Raw genomic sequence first — 14,704 nt, 5'->3', positions numbered from 1 at the left:
GGTGCGTGAGTCAGAGTGGGTCTGGGAAATGGGTGTGTGAGTCTCTGAGTGAGTCTGTGAGTGGGTGCATGAGTGTCTGAGTGAGTGTCAGTGCGTCTTTGAGAGGGTGTGTGTGAGTGCTTCTGTGGGTATTTCTGAAGTTGCGCGAGTGACTGCCAAAAATTAACCTCGCCTGCCCTTTTAACCAACTAGAGTCCACAGCTTTGCATGAAATATCTACCCAAGTGGAGTTCTTTCTGCTTCCTTGGGTAAATGTAAAGCATGTATGTTACACTACAGCTACGTAATGGAGCACAAGGAAATGTCACCAGTGACCTTATGTGCGTCTGGCAATGTGATTGTTCCTCGGGCATTTCTCCAGAATTCTGTGATAACATGAATCCTCCTATAAAGAGGCCAACAAGACTTTAAAAAAGGTAAATCTCCACCAAACCAGTGTCCTTCCTCTTACCTGTATGAAGCAAGTGCTTCTATATTTTGTGGAAATGTCCTCATATTTCTCTGCATCAAGTACGCACCATCAAGATCAGTGGGAAACAAACTGGCGAGCCATTTAGGAAGCTGTCCATCATCCTGGCAAACGGGGGAGATGACATATACATACTACTAAGGTAGACAGTGCGGGACTAAGCGGACACAGCCTCCAGGTGATGTGCACATTCGCATTCTCTTAGCAATTTAAAGGGAGAACCATGGGGTAGGGGGGCCGTGGTCCCCAAGACCTACCTCTTTTCAGTGGGTATAGGGGGAGGGGTGGCAGTCCCCCTCCCCTGCTGATCCCACCCCCCCCCGGACCCAATCCTGCGAGGCCCACCTCTATTAAATGGAGGAGGGGCGCGCCGCCCCCCTGTCGGAGCCAATCTCGCCACTGGGGACCCTATCCACTGGGGCCTGGGCATCTGCCCTGGGTGCCTTGCAGAGCAACCAGTGTGCAATGGGACCACGGGGGAGCCTGAAGGCACCCGTGGTACAATCCAGCTCCCCGCCTCCTTCAGGAGCCAGCACGGCTTTTGCACACAGGGAGCTGCTAAACATGCAGCTCCCAGTCTGCAAAAGCAATTGTTTTCTCTGCAGGCAGGGAAGGATAGTGTTGCTCTGACTTGGCAGGAGCTGTCAAAGCTCCCGCCAAATCAGAACAAACAGCTATGTCCCAGGGGTCGGCACCCCGGGACATAGCAGAAGCCAGCCCTGTGAAGTGACGGTCCCCAGGGCAATTATTGGCTCCATGAGGGGGGCCGCACAGCGCCCCCTCCAATGCTTAAATAGCCCCAGTAAGGTGGCGGTCCCCAGGGCAGCTGTGGGGGCCATATTATTTGCACATTTAGTGCCAGGGAGGTGGCAGTCCCCGGGCTGTGGGGGATGCCCTATGGGCCTCCCCAATTTGGCCATACAGCCCTCCCCTATTTGGAATTCATGTTTTGCCCCAGGGAGGTGCCGGTCCCCAGGTCTGTGGGGGGAAAGTCGTACGGGCCTCCTCTAGTTGAAATTAATGTTTTGTCCCTGCGAGGCGGTGGTCCGCGGCCCTCCTGCATATTTCTCTGTCATCGCCCCGGGGCGGTGGCAGTCCCCAGGGCTAATGCAAGCCCTAGGAGGGGGGCCCTCCTCTTTCAATCCCCCAATGCCTCGGGACCTGACCCATCCGGGGGCAAAATGAAAAAAGGGAGGGAGATCAAGGTTAGAGGCTCAAGATGACGCTACCCTGGCCTCTTCATTTTTTTCACTTTTTTTCTGGGACTCCTCTGAAGGGGAGTCCCAAGAGGGCTGCCAACACTTCTTGTTGAAATGTTGGCAGCCAATCAGATATCAGCACAGGGACAGTTGGATCCGCAGAGGATACACATCCCTAGATATCTATATTTTTTTACCTTTAATATCTCCAAAACTACTGAACGAATTTGCACCAAATCACAAAAAGCACTCTTCCTGGACCAAGAGCTAGCTTTCAGCCAAACTTGGTGTAATTCTGTCGAACATTTCGGGCTGCAGTTGTGTTCAAAATCTCTGTGGGAACATGTATGGGGAAAACGTGTTTGGGCTTCGCCCTTTTTCTCTGCCCCCACTTGACAGGTCACCCCGTAACTTTCAAGAAAGGAACTGAACTAGCCAAAGTTTAAGTTTTGAAAATTTCATGAAGATTCATCAAGCAGCACCAAAGTTATTGGCAAAAGAAAAAAAGCTCTTCCTATGGAAACTAGGTGCTAACTATAACTACCTACTGGCTACCCATAGTAGGATGGAGATTATATATAATCATATCCCCATGTAACCTTGGGTGTATCAAAATGACATGCAGAAAAAAGAAACTAGGATTTGTGAATATAGGAACAACATTAAGTGCAAGAGAAGCACTACTAAAATCACAAATAATTTTCTGAAAGTACAAGACACCATGAATCACCCATCTCGGGTGGTACCAGAATGACTGAAAACATATTTCTAAAGTAGAACAGAGATGCATATACAGAGTAAGAACACACAACCATGGTCTGAACTATGGCATCCCCGTGGCAATATTAACTAAGAAATGGAAGGTGCAGAGGTGTCCAGTGTTTTTATCTTCTTATGAAGAAATAACTCATATCTCATTTACATTATCTGTTTTACAACATACATGATTTCATCTACTTCATCATCCTCATTCTAACTGCGGACACAGAAACCCCACTACAATATAGGGCTTCATCAATTAATATGTCTCTACAGCACTTCCATATAGGGCTTGGTTGTCTAATGCACCTAAATGTTATTAACAATTAACTGGCCATTTTGGTAGATGGAAATACACCACATGATAAATACACCACACAATGAATGTAATAGATCTTAAAACCATTAAAAAAAAGTTGCCAACAAGTTTAAGTTATACTTTATTGACTGATTAATTAAAATCATTAAAATCGTAAAACAAGTGATAAAATATTCGTGTAACAATTACACATAGGTAAACATTAAGGATCAAGCATTGTAAATCATTCTCAAAAAAATGCTAAAGTGCTTAGTAATTATTGCCTGATCTTTAACTTCTAAGCTGTTTGGTGCTGTTATACGAGTCATGCTAGTACGATGCAATTCTCTCAATCAAAATGATCACTCAAGCTGATGCAGATCATTCACCTACTATTCAGAAGTAATCAAAGTACTTAACGTTATGACTCAATCACTATGTTCTAATTAAGAACGAGCATGTCCTATGAAGGGGGTTTGCATAGGTAATGTTAATATTCCATTAGCCAAGCATTATTGGGAAATGTTGCACAACCTGCGCAATACAAGCCAGTGTCTATTATTTGATTATTTAAAAGCATTAAAATATTAAAACGAATTAATAAATAATCTTGTGACAACTTCCCCTATATAATGATTAAGAATACAATCACTCTTGAACATGTGCAAAAGGGTGCTTAAGGGCGGTGAAGTGATTGTCCTTTGCTCTCTAAACCCCTGCTGTATGGTGGCCGGTTTCAGCAGCGTGCATCTACCAGGCAGATTTGCCACTCGGATTAAAGCACTTACAAAACATTCACCAGCTATTCAGGGTTATTAACATGCTTGACATTATGATTCAGCCATACCGTCTAGGTTGGAAATTGCATGACCTATAGGACGAGTTAAAATAAGTAGTGTTTTGATATTCCATAACAAAACAATACTAGGGGATATACTTCACCTGCATCCAGCAGAGCCAATGCAAACAGTCTGGGAACTTTATAATTAAGCTGCAATCTCTTGAGTTGAACATGCTGCTAGGTTCCTGACATAACCTAGTGGCTCTGCCTTGAAGCTTCTCTTCGGGAATTACAACCAGAGTTGAAGATTTGGGGGCACCGGCAGGATCGAATAGCCTGATGCCAGAAATTTGAGAAATTTGCAATTTAGCTACAGATCACCTGCGTTGAAACACGCTACTAGAGTGTCCCTGCATGCCCGAATGGTTCTGTCATTGAAGCTTCTCCTCAGGAGTTTCTGCCTAAGGTTCTGCAACTGAGGGCAAACAACATGAATGAGATATTCCTCATGTCCGTTGCAGTGCCTACATCGGGTTATACCCAGGTGCATCTATGCCTGTGTATTCGCCAATGTTGGTATAATGCCCATTCGCAGAGCCATTAGTCTGTGTTTCATATGCAGAGAGCGGGCAATAGAAAGGTATGCAGTTGAAGCCAATGAGGTGTTGTGCTTTATAACCAACCACGCATGTAAGCGTATGCTAAATTTGATTTAATACTTTTAAAAAAGGCATTAGTTTTAAAGCCCTACTGGTGCCCTTTTTAAAGGAATCATGTGGCACGAGTCTCCCATAGTTCTTTCAAACTCAGTAGATTGATGGAACTATAAAATAATTATATGCTGATTGCCGGTCGTTTCGGAGGGATGTCCAAAGGGCACTATTCAAAATGTCTTGGGCACGACTGATCTTGTACCAGGCCTTAATTGATGTGATTGATAAATACGTTGCCAACAGTAATGAAGCACCGTACATCAGATATCATAACATTCCCAAGTTTAGAATCTTCCATTTAAAGTTGACCTTGGGCTCTACATGGCCCCACTTCTGGGACTAAGGGGTCCGTCCATATAACATCTCATTCACTCAACATAATGATGCATCACATGTAAGATGTATCGCCAAGCATTATTAAAGCGGCAAGAACGGATACCGCTAATGTTCAGCATCAGGTGGTGAGAGCTCCATAGCATGCAATTTGTTTATATGTCTATGTCCGGTCCTGGTGCCATTTGAAGTGCATGTACATACTTAGCAAAAACACACGTTTCTATGCATTGCAGTTACAATGTGTGCGCTTCATAGTAACTGAGCTACACCATCATATTCTACGATCACAGCAATGAGGTAATAACCCATCTTTCTTATCCTTCTTATCAGATGACTAGAGTAGTGTCTGCCTGTGAATGTAAGCCTACAAGAGGGGATATATATATATATAATTTCTGATACAAACTTATGTGATTTGCAAACAAAAATTAACATACAAGACATGTCATGTTATGTGGACAAACACACTACTGCGATTAAAATACAGTGACCATTGCTTACATTTAGTTTATGTAAACTGCACATAACTTGAGCAAACGCAAGACTAAGGCTAATAAAAGCCTTGAAATTCTCCCTTCCTAGAACTCATACATCCTTCCCACTGCCAGCCCTGCCACCCTCTTCCATCCTTCACCCCGTACAAGCTATAGGCACTACCAACGGATTATAACCAATGAGGCTGCCGTTTCCCAGTCCACAATGATTTGAATAAAATGACTCATCCGGTCCTGCAATTATTAAAAAGCTCACAATACCAACTTCTTAATTAGAAATGCTTAATTTGAGCTGGTGGAGCTCAAGTACACTCATTTTTTGGAGCCAGCTGGTGTAGCAGCTGCAGCAGCATAGGGCCCATTGAACTCTGATAATAGCTGTATTTTAATACTCCAGCAGTAAGCAAAGGGATTACTTTCCTTGCTTAAACCAGGGCCCACCTTGCCTCACTAAAGGAGCCAGGACTTACTTTTCCTCATAAAATGTGTTCAAGAGCAAGAAAGAGAAAAATACGAAAGGGAGAAAGGAGGAGGAAGTGAAAAAAAGCATTTGCAATACAATGGGTCTCGCGTTTGCTCGAGGTAGAGCTATTAGCGTTGTAAATTCCCAAATGGACTTTTCTTGCCACACAAACTGAAAATAAAAAGTAAAATAGTTGACATAAACGAGCCGATTCAAAGTGCCACCGCCGCCATGAGCGCCAAGGGAGAGACACAAAAGAAAAAAGAAGTTCGCTTGCAGTCAAAGTTGTCGGGAAAAGTGCAATTATCCTTGTATCCAGGGGCTGTAACTAAACCGCCCCATGGAGGGTTAAAAGTAAAGAATTGTTCAACGAAAACAAAGGCTTTTTGAAAGACAAACCCATGAACCAGTGATAGTGATGGGGTTGGGTGGTTAGAAGCCCAGCTACATACCAACACGTCGGAAAAGCGCTATGCTCGATCTAGAAAGGAAAAGAGAGAGAGAAAGCAGAGGTGGAAAAGAACCTGCATGAGTAAGATAAAGGGGCAGGTGCTTGTCTAGTTGTGGATGAAGGGACCCGCGGAGAGTGAGACGCAGTCTAGTCTCTCCGCGGGTAGATTCGGGGCGGGGGAAGTGGCGCGCAAGGCGCCCGATTGGATAGATGGTAAGTGGGGGCGGGGATTAGGTTAGGTTTATAAGGGGGGTGGAGGGTGGGGTCGGCCCTTTTGCGCGCCGACTTAGGAGGGAAGGAGGTTAATTTAGTGAGAGGTAAGGAGGTTTCACAGACAGTTTAGCCAAGCCTAATAGCAGCGTGGGGTTTTTCGGTTGCCAGGGCCCCGGCACGCGGCTGACAGAGAGAGGAGGGCACCGGAGGAAAGGGGGGCGGCCCCGAGGGCAATTTTTTTAAGTCCGTTAGAAGTCGGAAAGCCGGGGAAGCCACCCCCTTGGGCACCTAAGAACAGCGCTGCATCAGAGGAAGCCGGCCCCTCGGGCGCTTTAATTTTCAACTCACGTAGAGCGCGCGTGGCGGCACGAGGCGGCCCCCTGGACCGCGGGCAGCACTAGGAGGCCGCGCAGGAAGGCCAGCCACTGCAGGCCTAGCGGCGCAAGCGGCAACCCCAAACCCCCGCGGAGGGCCCCCGGAATAGGCCGCAAAAAGCGCACCGGGCGGTGAGGGCCCCTCGGGATATATATAAAAAAAAAAAAAAAAAAACTTTTCGGGAATTGGGTAACTCAGCGTTAGACCCCCTTGCCACCCCCCAAGCAGTTGGGCTACTGGGGGAAACATTGAGCACGAGTGGCCGGGCAGGACAGGCCCCTTAAAAAAAAAATATATATATATATATATATATATATATATATATAATACACACCCAAGGATAAATATATAATACCATATATATATCTATTCAGAGCACGGGGAAGTAAGAACAGGACCACATTAGAACGGCAGCTGATAGTGCCGGCTGGCGGTATGGCCACAGGCCACGACGCAGAGGCAGTGAGGGCCGCGCTACGCGTGCTGGGCGAAGCAGGCAGGGCAGACTTGCTCAGGCAGGGGTCCTAGATCAGGCTTGGGTCGGGATGGCACGCCCCACCAGGGCGGCATCTGGCAGGGTCGCGGCCGCAGTAGCGGCCCGTGAGTCACAGGAATCCGACGGGGAAAAAGATGAAGGGCCTATACCCCCCGGACAGGGCACGTTGGCACAAACGCTTCATGGTGCACAGAGCCCGCTGATGTTCGGCGAAGAGACACAAGCTTCCCAGGTCAAGGGCACAGACAGCGCACAGGCAGGTTTTGACCCCGTAGGCCCGGGCGGGCAGGCGGCGGGGGGGGCCGGGTTTGAAGGACAAGGCAGGGAGGCAGAGCAGCCCATACCGGGGACCAGCGGGGTTTGCGCCCCCCTAGATTTGTCATACCACAGAGGGGAGGCCCCAACACAGGTTGGTTTGGGGCACCAGTAAAGAAAAGAGGCAAGTACGCCGGGAAAAAACAGGGGAGGGCCGGGGAGGGCCAAGACGGCGCCCCGCCAGGCCAGGGGGGGAAAGTCAAGACACCACAGGAACCAAGGGCCGTGGTGGGCCAGAGTTCGCACACACAAGGGAACTGGGAACAGGCAGATACCTGGGAGTTAGAGGCCAGAATCAGGGAACAGCGCAGGGTTGTATTAGAGACGGAGGCCAGGTGGGCACAGCTGTGCAAAGACAGGGAAGAGGCGAGCGCCTACAGCGAGACAATTCCTAAAACTAGAGAGGCCAGAGGGCAACCAGGTATACGGCAGCCAGGGCAAGAGAGCGGAACCTGGGTATGGGTGCCACAGGTAAGAGGAGAACAGGGTCAAGAGGCTAGAGCGGCTGAAGGGTTAGTTGGCACGGGGAAACCCGGTGACGCAGACGGTCACGGGTACAAGAAGGCAGCAATGCCAACGACAGAGGTTGGCAAGAGGCGGTACACGCCGACTGGGCGCTAGATGGCCCAAACGCATTGGCACGAAGCACTGGAGAGGTCTACGGCGGCCTTCTCCACACCAAGGGACCAAGGACACCGTCACGAGGACACGCCTTCTGCGGGCAGGGAGGCAAACGAGAGTACATCAACCAATGTGAGAGATGTGGGCCAACGCAAGGGCCAGTGGGAAGGAGAAGATGAGTTGGAATTGGATTACGAGGAGGAAGGGGATGAATGGGAGGATGGCGAAATACGTGATTGGGAGGTGAGCGCTGTGAAAAAGGGTGGCGGGCGAGGGCGCAAGAGCGGCGCAACCTCTTCTTCGTGCTCTGTTTTACAGGTTACAGCTCCTTTGGAAGGCCCCACTGGGAGTAGGCAAGTCATGCAGCGTGGCAGGAGCTTGAAAGGAGTGCCAAAGAACCTAGGGGACACCTCTGGAGGTAAGAAATGGTGGTCAGTATGGGGCGGGGGGGGACAATTAGGGAGGCTAACACGAGTAGGTCCATCGGAGTAGGTGACGGGTCAGTGTTGGAGGTAACAGGCAATAGCGCTACGCAGAAGGCGGGCGAGAACAAAGAGAAAGAGGGTACCGCCACGATAGATACAGCCACGGCAGGAAAGGAGGATAAGGGGGAAAAAACGGTAGAAGATAAGGAGGGGGGAAAGTCACAAGAAGAGGCTGCCGTACATGGGTTTAGCCATGCCACTGGGTTCACATGTGGCAGAGAAGACAAAGAGCAAGATATGGAAACACGAATACGTAGATGTGTTTAAACTATTACATAGGGACATACAGGCGAAGGAAGGGTCCAAAGAGGAAGAATGGGAGCTAGCACGCAGGCCCAGGGTACCCATAACAATGGATAACTGGACGTCGGCCTTTTTGATATTCGCAAGTATATACTGTGAGAAATACCCGGACAGGGCTATCGCCCTGTTTAAATACATGGATATAATTAGAAAGGCTCAAATGCATTTTGGGGGCTTCGCGTGGCTCAGTTACGACAAGGAGTTCAGGGCCCGAGTAAGTGTTAACCCAGAAAAACCATGGGATGACGTGGACTCCGAACTGTGGATGCAATGGATGGCATCGGCACAGACGGCGGCGTCCACTCACACGGCGAGCGGACTGCCGGTGACTTACAAGCCCTTTCAAGCGCGCCCCGCTCATGGGGGGACGGGCAATTCAACTAAGACCGCGGGGGCTTGTTGGAATTTTAACAAGGGATTTTGTTCCAGAGCACAATGTAGGTTCAAGCATGACTGCTCCAAGTGCGGGGGTCGTCATCCAGTCACACAATGTTTCTCATTGTCCAGCCCAGCGGAACAGTGGAGGGCTTCTAGAGGGAGAGGGGCACATGGCGCTCCTGCGCCAAAAGGGGCCTACACCAGTTAGACTGGAATTTCTGCGGCCATGGTTGCGCATATACCCAGATATGGATAAGGCACGACTATTGGAATGGGGCTTTAGGGAAGGTTTTAGATTAGGTTACCAAGGCCCCCATCAAAGGAGATGGGCTGACAATTTGCGGTCAGCCAAAGAGCATCCGCAGATTGTGCGCGAAAAAATAGCAAAGGAGGTAGGGTTAGGCAGAATAGCAGGCCCATTTTACAAGTGGCCAAGTGACGCTCTAATGATATCACCATTGGGAGTGGTACCCAAGAAGGCGCAGGGAGAATTTAGTTTGATTCACCATCTGTCATGGCCCGAAGGTACGTCAGTCAATGATTTAATTGCCCAAGAGGACTCTAAGGTAATTTACGCGTCAGTCGATGATGCGATAAAGCTGGTACTAAAGTGCGGTACGATGGTGGAAATGGCAAAATGTGATATTCAATCAGCTTTTAGATTGCTTCCTATTCATCCAGCAGACTTTGACCTCTTGGGCATGCAGATGGATGGCAACCTCTACGTGGACAGAGTGTTGCCCATGGGTTGCTCGATATCATGCGCCCTTTTTGAGACGTTCAGCACCTTTTTGCAGTGGGTTTTTGTGAAGACAAGCGGGCATAGGTGGGTGACGCATTACTTGGACGATTTTCTATTCGTAGGAACAGCGGCATCTGGGGTTTGTGGGCGGGCCCTGGACACGTTTCAGAAGCTAACACAACAGGCGGGTGTGCCTCTGGCCCCGGAGAAAACAGAAGGCCCGGCGCCGATCCTAACCTTTTTGGGCATTGAACTAGACGCGAGGAATTTGGTCGCTAGGTTGCCAGCGACAAAAGTAGGGGAGATACTGGATTTCTTAGCAGCGGTGCGCACTCTGCGCAAGATGGATTTGCGGACAGCTCAAAAGCTGTTAGGTTACCTCAATTTTGCATGCAGGGTAGGTTAGGGGAGGTAGGACTTTTTGCAGGCGGTTGGGACTTTCCATGTCAGGTGCCGTACTTCTGCACCACAAGATACGAGTGTCATTGACATTACGAGAAGACATTAGAATATGGGAGATTTTTCTGAGAAGGTTCAACGGAGTACCGATGTCTTTTGGTGAGTCAGACACAATATGGCAAGTACAAATTTTCTCGGACGCGGCAGGAGCGTCGGGTTTTGGATTATACTGGGATGGGAGGTGGTGTGCGGAGTCTTGGCCGACATCCTGGAGGCAGCAAGGGAGAAGCATAGCGTTCTTGGAGTTCTTTCCCCTTTTAGTGGCACTAGCAGTGTGGGGACAGGAATTAGCCAACAGGACAGTGGTTTTTCAAATAGACAACATGGCGGTGGTAGAGCTGGTGAATAGACAGAGAGCAAGGGACATCAGAGTTTTGCGCTTGTTGCAGCAGTTTATGCTTTTATGTTTATCTTTGAATGTCATATTTAAAGCTGCACATATACCAGGGATTTACAACGAGATTGCAGACTCCCTATCTCCTTCACAGTGGCGGCGTTTTCGCGAATTGGCCCCAGGAGCAGATCAGAACAAGACTGTGGTCCCGGCAGACATCTGGGAATGGGGGGCATGACGATCACGGGTCTGGTGCAGATGTCATTAGCAGTATCCACGCGGCGTAATTACAGACTGGCATGGTTGGAGTTTCAATCTTTTGAACAGTTTGGGGGCAATTTTTGGGAGCGAAGCCTGCCGGTACTGGAGGCACGGACCAGACGTTTCGTGCTGTTTCTGATCAGGGAGGGTTTATCTCCGGCGACAATTGGTGGAAAACTGGCTGGAGTGTCTTTTTACGGAAAACTGTTTTTTGGATGTGACCCAGCACACAGTGATTTGTTGGGTAAAATGCTGAAGGGATGGGGCAGGGTTAGAACGAGTGGGGATAGACCAGCAAGAGAGCCCATTACATTCGAAATGTTAGTAGAGATGACACAGGTGTTACCAAGTTGTTGTAGGGACGAAGATGAGGTGGGTTTATTTCGTTTATGCATGTTGTGGATGTTTTTCGGTGCATTTAGAGTATCAGAGTTGTTGGGGGTGGGTAAGGATATTGGAGTAAGGAGAAAAGAGGTATGCATGCACAAAGACAGGTCGGGGATATGGCTAAGACGGTCCAAAACGGATCAGCTGGGTAAGGGCAAGTGGATATGGCTTGAGAAAGGAGGAGTCGAAGCGGCTTGCCCGGTAAAAGAATGGGTCAGTTTCAAAACAAGGTGGCCAGGGGCAGGTGAATCAGGGGTTTTTATGCATGTGTCGGGAAAAAAGCTAACTAGTTATCAATTGTTACAAGTTATGAGAATGACCCTTATAAGGATAGGGCGGCGCGCAGGAGATTATGGAACACACTCATTCAGAATTGGCGCAGCGACAGAGGCATCACATATCGGCTGGGATTGGGCTAAGATCAAATCCATAGGGAGATGGAAGTCTAGATGCTGTGAGCGGTATGTCAGGCCTTGAAAAGTGCAAAGCGAACAGGTTGGGGGGGGGTGGGCGTTTGTGGTTAGTTTATCAAGACAGTGGTTACAATGTTTTTTCTTTACAGGCTGTGTGGCCGGGCCAGAGAAGGAAAAGATGACGACGTGGTTGGTCGGCCATTCGTTCGTTCATTGGGCGGCGAAATTTGCAGAGAAGCAAATTTACGGCAGATCATTGGGACTGCCCAGCAGAAGCCACGAAGTGCGTTGGTGGGGCAAGAGTGGTATGAGGTGGGGGAGTCTGCTCCCATTTATCACGGGTAACTTGCCGCAGTGGGGATGCCCAGATCTTTTATTGATTCACCTGGGAGAGAATGATTTAGTGAAGCTATCGGGGCTCACTTTGATACAATTGATGCAGAGGGATCTGGAGCTCTTGAAACGGAAGCTATGCGGGACAAGCTTGGTTTGGACCGAATTTGTGCCAAGAAGGGCATGGAGAGGGGCGATCAATCATGGAGCCATTGAGCGGGCTCGAAAGAAACTGAACAGAGCCATGAGAGTTTTTTGTTGGGCTCAAGGGATCAAGGTTTTAAGACACAGGGACATAAAAGAACAAGAGCAAGCGTTATTTCGTGATGATGGGGTACATCTATCACAGATAGGTAACGTGTACTATATCACAGAACTGAGACTGATGCTGGAAAGCATATGGGGTACAAATTTGTGTACCCGAAAATAAAAGGGGGTGGGGCAGCGAAACGCCTCACAGGTTTCTCTGGGTGGCAGGAGATGGGGGAGGGTGGAGAGCCAGGTGCGGGCTTGTCCACCCTTCCAGGGGGAAAACAAGGAGGTGAAGCATCAGAGCGGGGAGGGGTAGGCTACAGGCAAGGAAGGCATGGGCGGAATAGGGGAGCATATACGGCAGGAAAATTGAAGGGAGACATTTGAGGAGAAAATGAAGGCGAGGGAGTTGTAAAAGTTAAAGTCTGCTTTAAAAGATATACAGTTAAATGTTTTGAAGCATTGTTTGTGTTTAAATCCTGTTCTAATAAAATGACCTTTTACACCAACAAGAGTGTCACGTATGTATGTCCCGATTAACCAAGCACGAGGTGGAAGGAAAACTTTACAGTCCTGGCATTCGACACCCCGACCTTTTACAGCGCCGGGATTGGGAACAACTTTGGTCCACGGCACCTATTATAATTATTATTATTTTACAAATTAAGAACTGTTTTTCTATGTAATCTTACCACATTTCGGATAGGAGATGATCATGGCATCGTCTGGGCGCGGCTGGAAGACCTTCTCCAGTGCCTCGAAAGTCTCCGGGCTGCAGAGCAGGGACGGGTACTGAATACCCTTGTAGAGGAAAACAAGTTCTTCGGGGGTCTTGGTTGCGGCCAGCCGACTTATGCTATCAAACTGCTGTTTCTGATCAGTTTCCTGGTTCTGATGCTCGCCTTCCATTTTAATTGCTGCTACCGTAGTAATATGTGTGCATACACCTTAGGCATCAAGTAGAATAATTAACTTTCACCCTCGGGGAGTCGCCCGTCTCTTTAGACGCCTGCGCGGTCTATCCACTTAGACCCCTCCCCACAGGTCTCGTAACTCCACCCCGAGGCGCCTGTACATTTCCTGATAACGCCCACTTTCATTACAAAACTATTTTGCCGTCAGGACTGGGGTTTATACATTTTTCTTTACCAGAGCGCTAACCTAGCACAAGTGCATGGGGAAGGTTTTAAGCAGAACTAAGCTAGCTACGTATTTTTTGCTCTGGGGGACCGACTAAGTGATTTCTATAGCATCAATCGTTCTTAGTTCCACACCTTCCCAGTGGCTTAGCCTGGGTCGCAAGACTTAGTGCAACACGCATGCTATACATTTTCATGTTGATACTTTGAATCGCGAGCCAGTGTTTTTAATATATGTGTATCGGATGAGAAGACGTCTAGACTACCACACATGGGCTAACGGATGCATGATGCCTTTTCATTTCTTCCGGTCGCACTGCTTGCTACCTGACCGTGTGATAACACGACTGAATGTTACATTTAGAACCCCATATTACTTTGTCATTGTTATAGGATGAAGTTTCATGTTCGCGCTGTGAATACTTTATGTTACCGCATGACTGCGAGGCCAGGACGCAAAAAAGAATATGTAGTTTGAGTGCTTACGTAGTTGACAAGTAAATTGGAAAATGAGAATCTCACCTTTCTCATTTACCTCCTCATCAATCCCTTGTCCCATTTCTCAATGCACTTATGGTGAGGGAAACTCAGCAAGAACACCCCTAACAAGCACCTTTTACCTTTTGTATAAAAAAAAAAAAACTCCTGCCCGCTTTAAAAGGGGATGGGACTACCACTTATCATGTGTAAATAGCCTGTTTTGCACCGAGTGCACTAGCGGGTGCAAGTTACAATGGGAAGTCGCATATAGTACTTTAACGTATGTCCTACAATATTTAGGGAAGGGGCAACCTTCCCCCTGATATTCAAGGACGTTTATTTGATATTTTAAACCTAGTCCTGGTATATTTTGGGGAAAGTTATTGTAAAGAGTTAATAAAGAGCCATGCGGGCTCTCCATGTGCGCCTGACGTGCTCTGCGTGTCCGGGAGGGGCACGGAGCACGAGGGTATAAATAAAGAGCGAACTGCGGGTGACGCAGTTCCATGCGTGTGCTCTCAGCAAACACTGTCTGTGAGTGTTTCTTTCAGCGACAATGAAGGCCTAGTACATTGGCGACGAGCGGGATCGAAATGCGGGACAGTAGAAGAAAGTGCAGTTAAATATCGAGGCCAGGCTGAGAAAACGTACCGGGAGGAGAGCGGAGCAGTGTCGGCTGCCGCGATCGTGGTGCCGGGCCGGTCGCCGGGAAAAAAAAGCCGGGTTCACGAAGGGAACCTCAGGCGCGCGACTGG

General features: G+C 48.4%; 1 protein-coding gene across 1 annotated transcript in view; it reads right to left on the bottom strand.

The window, feature by feature from the left end:
• LOC138259868 (sulfotransferase 6B1-like) overlaps positions 1-13,353 on the bottom strand; it is a 437,893-nt gene extending 424,540 nt beyond the window's left edge. Inside the window, exon 1 of the mRNA XM_069207816.1 lies at positions 13,023-13,353. Coding sequence (XP_069063917.1) covers positions 13,023-13,239 — 217 coding nt within the window. The 5' untranslated portion in view covers positions 13,240-13,353. The remainder of the gene's footprint in view (positions 1-13,022) is intronic.
• Between the last annotated feature and the right edge of the window lie 1,351 nt (positions 13,354-14,704).

This window comes from Pleurodeles waltl, chromosome 9, assembly GCF_031143425.1.
Source record: "Pleurodeles waltl isolate 20211129_DDA chromosome 9, aPleWal1.hap1.20221129, whole genome shotgun sequence".
NCBI lineage: Eukaryota > Metazoa > Chordata > Amphibia > Caudata > Salamandridae > Pleurodeles > Pleurodeles waltl.
The sequence above is the reverse complement of the archived record's forward strand: the minus strand, read 5'-3'. Positions and strand labels throughout refer to the sequence as shown.